General features: G+C 31.2%; 1 protein-coding gene across 3 annotated transcripts in view; it reads left to right on the forward strand.

Annotated features, from left to right (window-relative positions):
- The window catches only part of LOC129960616 (AF4/FMR2 family member 1-like), a 206,747-nt gene that overhangs the window by 103,613 nt on the left and 87,758 nt on the right, over nucleotides 1–15,376 (forward strand). For 2 of the 3 annotated variants that reach the window (XM_056074152.1, XM_056074155.1), the window contains one exon: nucleotides 2,353–2,394. The exons of the other annotated variant lie outside the window; for it this stretch is intronic. In XM_056074152.1, the coding sequence (XP_055930127.1) occupies nucleotides 2,353–2,394 (42 nt within the window). The remainder of the gene's footprint in view (nucleotides 1–2,352; nucleotides 2,395–15,376) is intronic. 3 annotated transcript variants of the gene reach the window in all.

The raw sequence follows: 15,376 nt of genomic DNA on the forward strand, positions 1-15,376 counted from the left end.
TGAGTTACAGTTTTTCACTTCCAAATGAGAAAACAAATTACTAAGGGCATCTAGAGAATTATAATTCCCTTTCATTGTTATCCAAAACTTTTTTATGTATTGAGTGGTTGCAAAATATTCTCGCGAAATACGATAGCAATAATGATGATCAAACAATCAAAATTTCGTTTTTGTATTTTAGCAGATCTAAATCAACTAGCTTTCTTGAAGTTTTAACTATACAATCATTAATTCGATGAGGAGTAGAAACTAAAAAGGCAGGAAGTTGTTAAAATTGTTTTTTGACCAAGATATTAAAGTTTTGTAGCTACAAAGTCATGGATAAAAATTTATATCATATCTAAAGTAAATAAGAAATTTGAAGTGTGAAAAAATACATTACTTTTTATCTCCTTTGATTTGAGATGTCAGTATTTTCTAATGTAATTGCATAGAACTTATTCGAATGTATGTGCATTAAAAACAAACTCTTAACTGAACTAATTTTCAGAAGAAGATCGATGATTTTTATGAAAGCTTTTGAGCTAGATGTTTTCTAGTGCATACTTTTTAAATTAATAAGCTTTTATTTTTCAAAAATAAAAATCTCTCTCTTTTTTTAATGAAATAGGTTTTTATTTACTTCTACGTCTCCCACTGATGATTTGAGATGCAGATAATTTTGAAAAAGTTTGTTTTGTTTCTGCGTATTTGTTTATCGAAAATTCAAGATTTGTTGAATCAAGAAATAAAATGAGTTATCGAAAAGATCCGTTCTTCGTTCTTTGACCTTGTCATTTTTCCTCGCAGTTGCAATGTTACATTTCCTTAATAGGGTATAAATTGATGACGTAAATATGATTGTGCATCACTTTAAAACGCATTCATTCTGCGTGAGAATATTCTTTTGACATGAATATAAGCTTTTTGACAGTATATTAATGTTGCTTACATAAAGAAAAATACTTTAGAAGCTGAATTTGTGTTTATTTCTTTGTTTGCGTTTGTATTTGCAAAAGAAAGGCAATAATGGGCTTTTGTGTCATGTGAATTTTCAAAAAAGGCTGCTATTAGGCACTTCGTTTTCCCCTATTTTCCACTGCTATGTAATAATACAAATTTGCGAATGTACTGAATTTTAGTTGATAAGTATTCATATGACTTTCCAATTTGCAAACTCTTACGTTCTGAGATCGTCCTTATTAACTACTCTATAGGGGGATACTGTTTACCCATGAACATTTTTTTTTTATCACGAATCAGTTTACCCTTTTTTTTTTATTTTCTGTTTATTTTTTTCTCATGACTTATAAAGAGGAATAGTAAAAGTTTCCAGTAAAGAATTAAAAGGCACCCAACAAGAAAGTGTGAAATAATTTTCAGGCAGAAGCAATTTTCAGATTGTTTCAGTTTTTTTTACTGAGAAGGAATGTTGCATTTCCTTCTGTCCACTAACAGTTTTTTTTTTAACGGCAATAATTATTTTCCAATGAAGATTCTAGATAATGATACGACACATCAAATGCTTGATCAATATGTAAGAAAATCCATCAATATGGAAGAATATACAATAACATCCAAAGATTTGCATTTCAAAAAAAATAACGAAACACATGTTTGCCGTGTGTAATTTTATCTTGCAAATATTAGTGTTGATTTGCTCATTAGCATCAATACGAATGAAAATTTTTCTTATAAAGTGTGGTTTAGCAAAAACGTTCACTTCATTTTTGCTATTTTATTGTTCTAAAATATAACTACAGTAGACAGTGGCGTAGTGAGGGTAAGTTGCATTTGTATATGTTGTGATTTTTTCCCCCAGTTGTCATCAGGGGCGTAGCAAGAGTATATGCCACCGGGGGTTGACATTTTTTCACCCCATCATGATAATTCTCTTTCAGAAGTGTGATAAATGCACTAATGTTTTGTCCCCTTGGCGCATTCTAATATTGGCGCCCGGGGCATCTATACCCTCTTGCCCTCGATCGCTACGCCATTGATAGTGGAATATCTAAATGTCATAAAAATGTCATTAGTTGGTAAGTGAAAATTAAAATTTGAACACGTTTTATGCCTCCATTTGAAAATGGACGATTTTACGAATTTTTTCGTAGTCTATACGAATTCGTAAAAATATGAGTCTTTATAATTCTTATATGCAAACAAGATTAGTTTCATGTCATGTTTAGATATTTTGATTTCTTTTTTAGTAATATTATTTTGCGTATTACTTTTTTTGATTTCTTTTTTTTAAATTTTAGTTTTACTTAGTTCCTTTTATTTGAAAAATCGTTATTTATATGCTTTTATTTATTTTTGTTTTATATTTTTTGACCGCCCATTTGAAGACTTTTTTTCCCCTGTTTTTTTCAGAAATCTGCCGAGGCCCCCATTGCAGTAGAGACCATCCTTAAGGTAAGTCTCTAAGTCTCTGCAGACTTTACAGGTATTTTGAGATTAAAAAGGGATAAAGTGGAAAATCTTTCATTCCCATGTAATAAATAGTCGATCGAAGTAGTTTTGCAAGAAAATATAAAAATTTATTTTCAGTGTACGCAGATTCTAATTGTCGATGATTTGCGCCTTTTATAGATAGTGGGAGAAAAATCTAATTTATTATCCGAAGTTCAGCAGTTTGGTAAATATAAATTAAAGAAATATAACTAAATAGAAAAGTTAATTGTGTGCAATACAATGTACTGAGATAAACAACCTTGAAGACGTATAGAAAATATTCAACTCCGTGTTCAAGCCGTTCATTATGCTGAGGCTGCAGTTGCTCAGTTTCTTGTTTGTCAAAGATGCAATAAAAAGCTTGAGTAATCGCTGAGTCATACTTAAAAGGCATCGCAAAAAGAAGCCGCGTCTCGTTTTTAGTTTACTTGCCGAACTTGTTTAAGTTTTTGGAGAGGAATATTTCTACAGACTTGCAAAATTTTTTTCAGATGTCAGTTGTGAATAGTACTGATGTAGCTCAGTCGTGATTTATCTTGCGTTTGTTATTAGATGGCTTATGTTAGTAAAATTTAAGCAATAACTATGATTCTCCTCCACAAGCATATGAAAGCCCCATTTTGCTCTGAAAAATAAATTTCTCTGGAACTAGTAGGGGGAAAGAGGAATCCTCTCTAGGCAGGATATCGATTCGAATTCTGCCTTGTACCCCAAAATTACTTACAAACAGCTAATGCACGAATATATATATATTTTCCTTTCATTCTAAATTTTGAATATTTTTTTATCTGAATCTTTTCTTTTATCTGATTTGTTCTATTATTTATGTTAACAATATCCGAAATCACGAAGGTTTTGAAAATATTAAATCTTTCGTATATTTTAAAGTAAGTTTTTCTGAACTACTGTTGGTTTTATTTCATTAAAACAAGCATTGTTAGTTTTCTGATTTTTGTACAATTTTTGATAATGAATGACGAAAACAGTTAATTACCTGAGATTTTTACATCAGAGGTTGCATAATTTGAGTATGTTTAAAATTTCATATTCGTTATATTGAATAATCACATACGGAAGAAAGAACATTAAATATAAAATATTCAGCAGTACAAAAATTGAAATATTATGCAACTCTTAGGTTATATTTGAATTGTACATCTTAAATCAAAGAACTTTTTTGTTGGCTGACAGAAGTTTGACTTAATTTCATTGTTTTCGAATTCTTTTAAAGAGAACAGTTTGGGATGATATAAAGGAATCTTAGCATTTCTATAATAAGTTGAAACTACTATTGTTGAAACATCTTTTAATTTGTCTTGATAGGTTTAGTCTTAAAGAAACCCTGAAGCATCAAAAGTCCTTAGCAGATATTGACAGGCATGTTCTGCGCAGCGTATTTTTAATATTTCATTAAAAAAATTAATCGCAAAATCTGAAGATGTCTTCTAATTCCCTTGTCATGTAACCAGATCTGATTTTTTTTCAACAATTTCTTCAGAAGTAATCATTCATCTCACTGTGAGTGAGGGAAGACGTAAACACACGATTCTTACAGAATTATTCATACAAATTCCATTTGACCATCATTTCGCTGAGATTCTTCTCGAATGGCCCTTCCGTATCACAATTAAGAGCGCATTCAACCCTTGACTTTCAGTCGTGGTATCGAGGTCAGACACCCAAGTCACGACGCTACTGGGTCGTGGAAAGTGAAATTCACGATTCCAGCTCAGTTTCGAAAGTACTGCCCGAGTCTAATATTGCAAATGACTCTTCTATCCCATGACAACCACTCCAATCGCGGAGGCTCGATTCATAAATGTGCACCGAGTCGCCTTTTTCCAAAGCTGTCTTGTGCCCTTTCCACTTGACCGCGTCTTGAGACAATGTGCTTTCCATAGAATCTACTGGAAGCAGAGCGCAACGCATCCTCCAAGGAAATCGCCTTCCAATGACTGAAGTTTTATCTTTTTTGTTTAATTTTTTCTTATTTTTCAATCGCTTCACCTTTATTTTGAACCCGCTTATCGAAACACCCTGCCTGGTTTGGAGTACAGTCTGAACTCGGCAGGTTTCTCTTCTTTTCAGTAAGCTTTTTCTTCACATAATAAACATGTTTCCACACCTCGTCTGATTCTTTACACGCTTTTTGTAAAGTTGAGTGGATTCTTAAAGCCGTGTGGAATAGTGAATAGTGATTATTTTAGGGTGAATGATAGAAGAGAATTTTTTAGCAGTTAATGCGAGAAGTTTCGGTATCTTGAAAGTTCTCCTAGTATTCACAAATTGTGACCTAACAAAGCAGCGCTTTTTGAGATTCATTTTTTTAAATATTTAAGTTGAAGCATTTATAGCTGAAAGTTGTTTGTTGAAATAAAAGTTCACATAGTATAAACTGTTTTTAAAATTAATTATATATTTCCTTCAGTTAGTTCCGCTAAATTTCCATTAATATGAATTCATCATATAATGCCGCAAAAAATGTGTCCGATCTAGCTGAAATTAATATTAAATCATATCGGAAAAATTATTCGAATTCTATTTCTTATACTTTACTCAAATATTGTACTGCTGCAATTTCTTGTCCCATTGAGACAAGCCCTTGCTATTGTCCGCTCTTTCCGTGCATGTGTGATCTTACTGAATTTTACAATTGGTTTAATGAAAACCCACCTTCACTTACTGAGGGGAAAAAAAAAATCACATGGACACATTAACTAAACCACTTTATTTGCATTGTCGACTTGTTTACGAATAACCTGAAGGAAAAGCCAGTTGCATTTAAGAGTAGATAAACATTTGAATTTTTTTGCAAAATTCAGCCTTTATATGCCTGTTTAGTATATAAAGATGTTAATTTTAAATGCTAGTTAAAATGCCTTTAAGTCATTATCTTTCAATAAACATGTCAACACAAATTTAAGTACGACTGGTATGTTGGGCAGTTCAGCAGTAGATTTTATAAAATTAAGGTCATAAAACAGTATTGGAGCATTCTTAGATTGTATTCTATCTTTACGAAGAAAAAAAAATCATCCTCGATACTTAAAGATGTTAAATACCGCATCTGAACAAATTTTTAAAAAACTATCTAATTTTAGTAAAACATAAATGCTTCTGTCAGTGACAGAAGTTTCATAAAAACTTCTTCGAGACATTTAATAATAAACAATAGCTGAAAAATAATAGCAAACGCTTCAGTGAACAATGCTTCTGGTATCCTATCTATGGCAATCAGTTTCACCTGGCTTCGAATGATAGGCTGGCTCTGTATATTTACAGATAACATTTACAGAGTTGCAACAGAGAAACGGACCCCCCATTAACTTTAACGATGAAGTTTTACTTGCAAGAATTTCTTTTACAATTGAGGGTCAGCTCAGTTAGTGAGAAGGGCATACATTGTTTCCATTTATAGTCATAAGGTGTTATTTTCGTTACCTCCTATGTTGCACCTACTCATCTCCTCTGGAAACTTTCCTTGAATAAACGAACTCTTTGTGGAATGCCCCCTGCTGACTTTTCGCTGCAACCATCCTCATTTTGGATTGCTTTAATTTTTACAAAAATAGAAAAAGCGAGAACCTAGCCGGATGTTTTCACCCCTTTGCCCTACCCACCCGCGAACAAGCTTCTCTTATCCCGATTCGAATAATATAAAAATAAATCTCTTGATTTTTTTTTTCTCCCCATGTTATTTTATATGCTGCGTATATTCGTTCAAAATAAGACTTAGACGCTGAAAGTATTTTTTAAAACACTTCTTTGATTTTCAGTTTCGGAAATACAAATACCAGCTTTGTCTCTTAAATGATTTATTTTGACCATTATTTATTCATTAGACAACTTAGTCTTGACCATTTTGTAAGCTTCAAAGCGAATTAAAAAAATTTCCCTTTTGTTCTAAAATGCCAGTTAAAGGTATTTGTGGGCAAATGATTGAATTAATTTTAATCAATATGTCGTGCAAATTTTCTTTCCAATATTAGTGATAAGAAAGATAGATCATGATTTATGGTACGTTATTACATTTATTACTTGTTGACTACACTGATTTTTTGCCTGCTCCCTATTTATAACGAAAAAATATATATATTACAGACACATTGATGAACTTGAACAATTACTAGCTAAAATATTTTTTCTTTCTTTTTACTTTTCTTTTATTTCATTAAATACTCAGTTGAAGATTAAAAAAAAAAAAATGCAATGATGTGATGAAACTGAGATGGTGAAATCGGAATTTCACACAAGTCACAGCCAGTAACTTATAATAAATAGTACGAACGCGAAGCCGGCGGAGAATATCATTACAATATTATTAAAATAACATTATTGGAAATCTTTTGAAACAGTATGAAATATTTCAAAATTCTGTATTGTTTCAAAGCATTCGTCTATGTTCAAAGTTATAATATATTTTCAAATTTCCTTCAACTTTTTTTTTTTTTTTAATTTTAATGAAGGAAGTACGATTGACTGTATTTTGAGTCTCAAAAATCAGGGCAATGCAAAAATTTTCTAAAAATGCTTTATATTATTTTCAAAATATTGGCAGTACTAAACACTTTTATCAATGAAATACGGATCAATATCAATTATCAATTTACGGATTATCAAATACTGATTATCAATTTTATTAAGTGGCAATATGTGCTAATTTACTTTCAGGCTCAGGCATTAAATAAATCACAAAGAAAACCTTTCTTAAAGTAAATTTAAAAAAAATAAAAACTTTCCAGATTCCTTTCCCCATAATAAAATGAAATCTTTATAAATTACGCTTCTCATTTAAAGATATTAGATTCGAGTTTTAAAATTAACTGTATTGTACATGCTGTAAGTAAAAATAGCGTTTCTAAGAATAATCTGGACGCGTGCGTTTAAATCTATAAAAAGCACTCAAATTATAATAAGTAACTCAGTGCCATGTCATAAATCAATGAAATCTGGAAGTCGTCTGTGCCGTTCAGCACGAAATTCGTCAGTTGTTTCAATTAAATTTCTTTGCCCGAAAAGTTGGCATCGTGTTATGAAAACGTTTTTATAAATGCTGAGAAGTTATTAATACTGTAATGCCATCCTCTATGATTTATTATAATTTTAATGATAGTACTTTACTTTGCCGTCATTATACTTAATGCTGACATTACTCTCGGTCGCTTGAAACGCAACCGTGACTCTAATATGATATCGCCGCTTTTAACATTTGTTTTGTGCACGTAATTGTTCTGCGACAACGGCGAAATGTTTGCGTAATTCAACCAGACGAACAAAATGAGAATAAAATGTTTAAAATGTGCACCGTTAGAAGCCTATTATTTAATTCAAATGAGATAGCAGAGGAAGTCTTTAAAATAAAAAAAAAAGTATATAATTTTTAGAATAAATGTTATATACTCCCATACTGATCTTTTTTGTAGTTCTTTTAAACTGATCCGTTCCTTTTTTTTTTTTTAAATATAATTTTTGTGCAATAAATGGATAGAAACATTTTAAATAGCTTGCTTCATAGACAAATGATTGGATAGTTGAACTCGTGCTTTTTCAGATAGTTTATTTTAAATAAACGTTTTTTCTTTTTTTTTTTTTTACGAACTTTATCTGACAAAGTGGATGAAAGTGACAAGAGCAGATGTCACTGATTCCCTGGACCTCTATGCGGGAGCATTTAATGTATTCAATATTTCCTAGTTCTTCTTCGTTTGGAGACAGATGAAAGGCGATAAGCATAATTATTTTAAGGAATTTGTGTCAAGGAGGAGACCAAAGAGAGAGAGAAAAGATATCTTGCCAAAGGCCATGAATATTAGCGCCTCACACTCCATCGCATATTGGTGGTCTAGAAGCATCTCTTTCAGCATAGAGGATACTTGAAGGATAAAAAAAAAATTACAAGATGGTAATGAAGAAATTCGTCTCAAAGAGCATATGGGCGTAACATGGAATTTTCAGAGCACTGGTTAAGGATATTCTGCTCTCATTGTGTGTTATAACAATTTAACATTAATGAAAATGACACTTTTAGGCTCCTGGAGTAACAGCAATATTAGACGCCCTGCCTTAGCTATGCCTCTGTAAAAAAATAAATAAATGAATATAAAAAAAAACCTGTAAATGCATGTGGTAACTAAGCGATATAACCTGGGACCATAAACAGTCATATTTTCAATTAATCTTGGTGTTTAGTGTGTCCATTCTTAATGCTTGATAGAACGCATCTCATCTGTCACACAAGTTAAAAACAAGCTATTTTTCAAAATATGAAAATAAATAAATAAACAAGGATAATTGAAGGGATTCTAAAATCGCTGAACGTTCGCAGTATTCTGCCTTTCTTGTTTATTTTATTGTTGGACATTTTTTTTCTTCCAATTCTGAATATTTCCTTTTCGCGTGTATTATTTTAATAGCTTCTTTTGAATTTTTAACAATAAGCCATAACGATTTTTCTGCGATGTGTCGTCTTTTTATCAACGTAGGATTTGCATCTGTGGATGATGGACTTTTTTCCCTCCCCCTTCAGAAGTTCATTATACTAAGGCAGCCTCGAATTAAACAGTTTTTAAATTACCAGTGTTTACATTCCGATATCAGAGACTAGTTTTAGACGAGACTTATCCCTCTAATTTAAAACTAATTATTATTTGTTAGAATAGAAAATGAAGCGTTTTGATGTTTACTTTTAGTGAAACGATGAGGAAAAGTCGGAAGAAAAAAAAAATCTACATATGTTTATCTTGACCACCGTGAGTGGTTCGGTGCTTATGTTGTAAACAGTCTATTGTTTTTCAGTTCGATGCCTGTCCTTGTACAACTTCTTGCCCACCGTGAAAGCGAAAGAGAGAGAAAAAGTTTTTTAGTTTGCATCCCCCCCGTCTCTTTGCAGCTTGAATAAAGTTTTCTTGGTTTTCATTAAATGCCTTTGCCAAAGATAATGCCTTCTGAGAAATCAGAGTCACTTGTAAAAGATATAATCTAAAGCGTCATTTATTATTTCCAGGAAATATAATTCTGCGTTTTTCCTTTTGAGAAATTACTTTTATTAGAATTTTGATATTTCCCCCTAATTTCCCCCTTCTGTCAAACCATTAGATGATTTGTTTTTATTTTTAAAGGAAGTGATTTTCTTTGGTTCTATAAACAAACTATAACTTAGATAAATTGTTTTCTGCTTCCAAGTTTTGTTGTAATTGCCTTTAATAATTTCATACCAACATGTTTTTATTTACAGAGTTTCATCAAATGGTAATAAATTTCAAGACATGTTTGAGAACGGTTTATCTGGGTTTTTTTTAGCTTCAATTAAAATATCTAGAAATTAACGAATTGGAGCAAAAATTTAGCTGAATTATGTAATGATTTTGTGAGATTTTTAATAATGAAAGCATAGACACTTATGCGTTTCTATATCCTACTCGTGTAGGTTAAGGGAATCTTTTTAGTATTCCTCTGTATTTCATTACTTGAATTTAAAGTCTTTTTAAGGAATTGAAAAAAGGTTATTAATGGCTTTTTAAGGAATTTGTTTTGCATTTAAGACCAACGGTGATTTTCATACAGAAGATGAAAAAAAAAAAAAAAAACCTATTATACAAAATTTCCTAATCCCAACTGTTTACTTTAACTTAGAATTAACCCAATTTTATTTCTGTTTTTTCAAAATCTGACTGAATAATCAATTGTAATTTAAACTGCAGTGCTGGTTTTAAATGATGCTACGTTGCATGACCATATGAAATGTAAATAGCGTTAACGCTCGGGGTTTCTTAAAGAATTAAAATTTGAACACAGTAAAGCTTTATTATTTTTTACAGTTATGGTAGACTGCTTTTCAGCTGGTTATATTCTGTCTGCATTTATAATATCAACTATATTTTTTTTTCATTCTGTAACATGTCTTTTTTAACAAGAAAGAAATTATTAACACATCACAGCCTCAACAGCTTTGCTTCTCTGGTTTAATAATTATCACGGAATGCAAATGCATATAGTAAGTTACTTACAACTTTTTATTAACTATTATTCTTTCTTGAGGCACTTTATGCATTCGGATTCCTTTTTACTCTTTCCCCCAGAACCTTAAATTGCTTCGAACAGCTCATATAAAATTTCAGTGGTTAACTTATTAATATAAACAATAAAACACACTTATGCGAGTTGCTGGAATCAGCAGACAGTATAAAATATATTGGCATCTTCGCCTGCGTCACACTAAAGAAACATCAGAAGAAAGTGGTTTATGACATTTCAAGCTATTTGACTTTGTCTTGAAGCCCGACACAGATAAGGAATGTTTCTATCATGTAAGAAACAGTCTCAGTTTATCTGACCCGTCATTATATACTATTCTGCTAACGTTGGTTTGCAGTCTTTGTATCGTATTTGCGAGATACAGTATTCATGTAATTGTTTGTGGCCCTTTTGATTGCAACCCATACCAGAGGTCAGTGCCGCTAACGGAAGTGGGATGCAATCTTCAGGTAACTTGTTTGGAATGATTAGAAAGGGAGGGGAGTCTCGCCAGCTGAGCCTCCCCTCTGTGCCTCTTTCAAGGTTATCTCGCTACAATTCCCGTCTTACCTTCCCCCATTTTTGGAAGTGGGTCTTTTTTCCTTTCATTTCCCCAATGTAGTGTTTGTTTACATTTGCGCGCTGGTAGATTTTAATAAAATTTTATACAGAAGAATTGCACTTTTTATGAATTAGTCCGTGATTCGGATATAAATGTCATATAATTGATGTTAATTTCATTTTACAAATAAGCATTTTTTCCCTCCTCTCCGCCTACCCCCCCCCTCGTCATGGAATCGGAGCAAAGGGAATGGGAGACGTAAAAAGACACAAAGACAGAATATATTTCAAGCCTAAACAGGTGATTCTAGTCGTCTTCAGCTGCGAGGAAGAAATATTATAATTGGTTTAGAGACTTTTCTTATTTATATGTAGCTTGGGAATGGGTACTAAAATTAGCTAAGGCGTTGACAAGTTAATAAATAATTACAAAATCTCAGATTATTTTTAATAATTATATTTGCGAATTTTCTAGTGCTTCTTTCGAATTTTTAAAAGTGAAAAAGGCTCTATTCTTCGTATTAATAAAAATTTGTAAAAAAAAAAAAAAAAAAAAAAAAAATCACTGTGAAGCTTTTCATTGTTTTAGAATCGAACTCCTTAAATTAAAAACTGATAAAAATCTTTTGACATCTGCTTTGTTTTATGTAGAACACTTGCTTCAGTGATTTTCTGATGCATAGTTTTATTTCCTTTTTTAAAAACCCTTTATATTTCCCATTTTGTATAATCGCTTTCCGATCCATTTAACACATTTGTTTTTGTTATTTAAAACTCTTGATACTTCATGATGATAAATATATCTAGTTGCAATAACAATTATGTTGACAGCAGGACAGAAACGTTCTGATATGTGAATTGTTTTAATACTTTTTTTCCGTTATTCAATTTTTTCCCCGAAGAATAGACTAAATAGTTGAAATAAGCAGAATCAATGTGTTACAAACTTGGATATGATTTGTTAGGACTTTAACTAATTAATAAAAAATTATCAGTAAAGATGTATAGCACGTACACTTTGTTCACTTCTTTCGATTTCTAGCATTGATAATAAAGAATAAAGGAATTGTTCGCAGCGTTGTAAAGTAATTTTTAAATTATTCGAGGATAAAATGGCTTGGAAAAGATTCGGAAATAATATCTTTTGTTTAAATTTTCCAAATTATATTCGTTGATCTTGAGATTTCAAAATTAACTTCAGTGCTATTTACATAATACTATTCATATTTTTTTCTGGAAAAACAAGAATTGATCTGATCATTGATGGCAATTGTATTTTAATGACAAATTTCATATTTATATCTGATAAAAATGTGGCTTGTTATATTATTGCCATTGTTTTCTTTGCAAATAACCAGCTGGATCTTAAAGGGGGAGGGGGCGGGATCAGAGGTACGTGCTGTTTTGCTTATACTTATGTAAAAGCATGACATTGATAAATTCCTTTGTAATTTCATTTAATCGTAACCGTGGTAACGTAATTTTTTTTATTTGTATAGCTGGCTTTCTGACGCTCAAAAATCTTTTCCACGTCTGACTCTTTAAAATTAATTTTTAAGCAAGTTAAATTTATATCTACTCTATGCTAAGAACAGAAATATTTAGAATTTAAATCAAAGTTATTTATTTCTGTCATTAGGAGGCAGTCCCCCTATTTGTAAAAAGCAAAGCTTTCTCTCTATATAAAAAATGTCTTGCTATAAACGCATTGATTTTACACAACGTTTAATATAATTTTTGATTAAATTTGCTTTACTCACTCTCCTCTAAATTTTTGATTAAATTTGCTTTACTCACTCTCCTCTAAATTTTTGATTAAATTTGCTTTACTCACTCTCCTCTAAATTTTTGATTAAATTTGCTTTACTCACTCTCCTCTAAATTTTTGATTAAATTTGCTTTACTCACTCTCCTCTAAATTTTTGATTAAATTTGCTTTACTCACTCTCCTCTAAATTTTTGATTAAATTTGCTTTACTATTTATTCTAAAATATCCAAACATTTAAAACTCGATTAAATAAGTCGCTTTTTTTCCAGCTGTCGCTAATATCTCAATATAAATATCAATGGCTCCTAAAGTGTACAAAAATCTCAAGAACATTGTCAGGGATGTATCTAATATTCAGTAAAATCCTTTTTTCACTGTGACAGCTCAAGTTAAATATTAGGCCGTTCTAGCCGTTTTTGAGTGAATGCGATTATTCATTCTTCCATTAAATCCTGATGTAATCTGGGAAGGAGCTATGCATTCATAGGGGCGAGGGGGGAAAATAATCTTGAATCATTGTTTTTTTCTTGTGTATACTGGTATGCATGAATAGTTCTGATTGAATTGTGCCTTCCACATAACTTATTGGCACATGCAAAGAGAAAAATAAATTAACAAAACTCATGATATCATATTTCCTTTTTATGAGCAAATAAAGTTATTGACCTTAAAATTCTAATTATGTAATTGTTATTTCAGATACTATATTTCAGGATTTATATATTCAATGGAAATATATACAACACTTTAAGTTTCCATAACTTATGATAATTTCCAATAACTAGTTTATTTTTTAATAAAATGCATTTTATGAAATTGTATTAAAAATCTCGGAATTAAGAAAAGATTTTCGCAGATTATTTACATGTATTACTAGATGACGAATAATCAAAATTTATTACCGTTCGAGTTTATTACCATTCAGAGATTTCGAATAATAGTAAGTAGTGTCGCTTATTTAAAATGTTACAATTTTTAACTGAAAGCCTTTTATTATTTGTCACTTGATTCGAATATTTCAATCGATAAATTTAAATCCTTGATAATTAACAGTGAAAAAAATCAAGAGCCCTAATTTTTCGCTTGTGGCATTCAAGGATTCATTAAATTCGATCTTTCTAGTGAAGGTCTTTTGCTTGCTCTCATTTTAGAGATGCTTTTTTTTTTTTTTTTAAATTTTATTTTACTCTTAAAGATGTTTCTTGATGCCAAGTATACATAACGTAATAATTTCAAATACACATGTGACATATCTGTTTCAAATAATAATAATAAAAAAATAGTTGTACAAAAATTCGTTACGTAGAGTTTCATTGCAGCTAAGTTTGAATTTGTAGTCCTCCATTTTGGAAAATTTTCCTCAAATATTTTTGTTTTGAAATAACACAATCCTGATAAAGAAGAAAAACTGAAGTTCTCTTCATTCTCTTTGAAGTTGATATCCGTCTTTCTGGTAAAAAAAACCAAATCAACTGCAACCACGTTTTAAATCACATTTTGGAAAATATTGATATTAGCTTCGCGGCGGCCATCTTTTTTCCCCCGAAGCCTTATCGTTGAGTTCATAAAATTCGAGTTCTACCTGATGGCAACTTTCAACTCCTTTTCTTAAATTTTTGAAGAGAGGACCACATTGCATTCTTTCGAAAGAAGAAGCTTATTTTAAATGCAGTAGCTGTGGTCCATTACCGCCATACGCACTGGATTCACGGTTCCCTGTTTTCAAAGGAACCCCCTTTAATATCTTTATCACGAATTGCCTTGAAGCGGTTTTTGAAAAGCATTTTTGCTCAAGTTGTTTGGCGCTTGGAAGTGAAGCACTTATGATCCTCCTAGTAAAAAGTCGATATTTTCAACTAAAGAGTGAGTTCTGCGTGCTTCTTTTCTCTAAGCTTCTTGGCATTTTATATTCACGAAACGCTTAGATAAAATGGCTTTACTGGAAACGGTTCGTCGTCTTCTCTTCACAGAAAAGTCGTTCCCTAATTTATTTAGACAAGACTTCGCCTTCCATGACTAAACTATAAGATGTCTTTTCTTTCAGATAATATGGATATGGAAATGCTTGTGTATTAAGGTATTTTTTTTAAATGACTGAAAAAATAACTTTGTTTATTTTCTAACTTATGGTTAGTTTTTCTGAAACGCCCAACCAAATGTTCAGTTTATTCTGTTGCTAGTTTACTTAGTAACTTCAACCACAGGTTCTTTTATATCTTATGAAAATAATTGATTAAACATGTCTGCTTAAAGACCTAGAATATAGCTTGTCTTAACGCCATTTTTATACTTATTTTATTTCTTTTAAATATCATAATATACGTAAAGTCTCGGTTAATTTGTAGAAACTTTGGCGACTTCGGGGAAATATGAAGAGTTTATACTTATGACATAATAGATTCGAATCGCGACCTGACATTATTTGACACTCTCTCCCCCTCCCCCGTTTCATCTTTCCAGTTGACTATGTGGCAAATATGAAAAACAATCCGCTCATTTCCTTCATATAATTTAATAATAAACATTAATTTCAGAAATAAACCAAGCTTTTTAGTCGAAGTTTCTGAACTATGCTTATTTCTGAAGCATGTTATTGAAGA

The sequence above is a fragment of the Argiope bruennichi genome, chromosome X2, assembly GCF_947563725.1.
Source record: "Argiope bruennichi chromosome X2, qqArgBrue1.1, whole genome shotgun sequence".
NCBI lineage: Eukaryota > Metazoa > Arthropoda > Arachnida > Araneae > Araneidae > Argiope > Argiope bruennichi.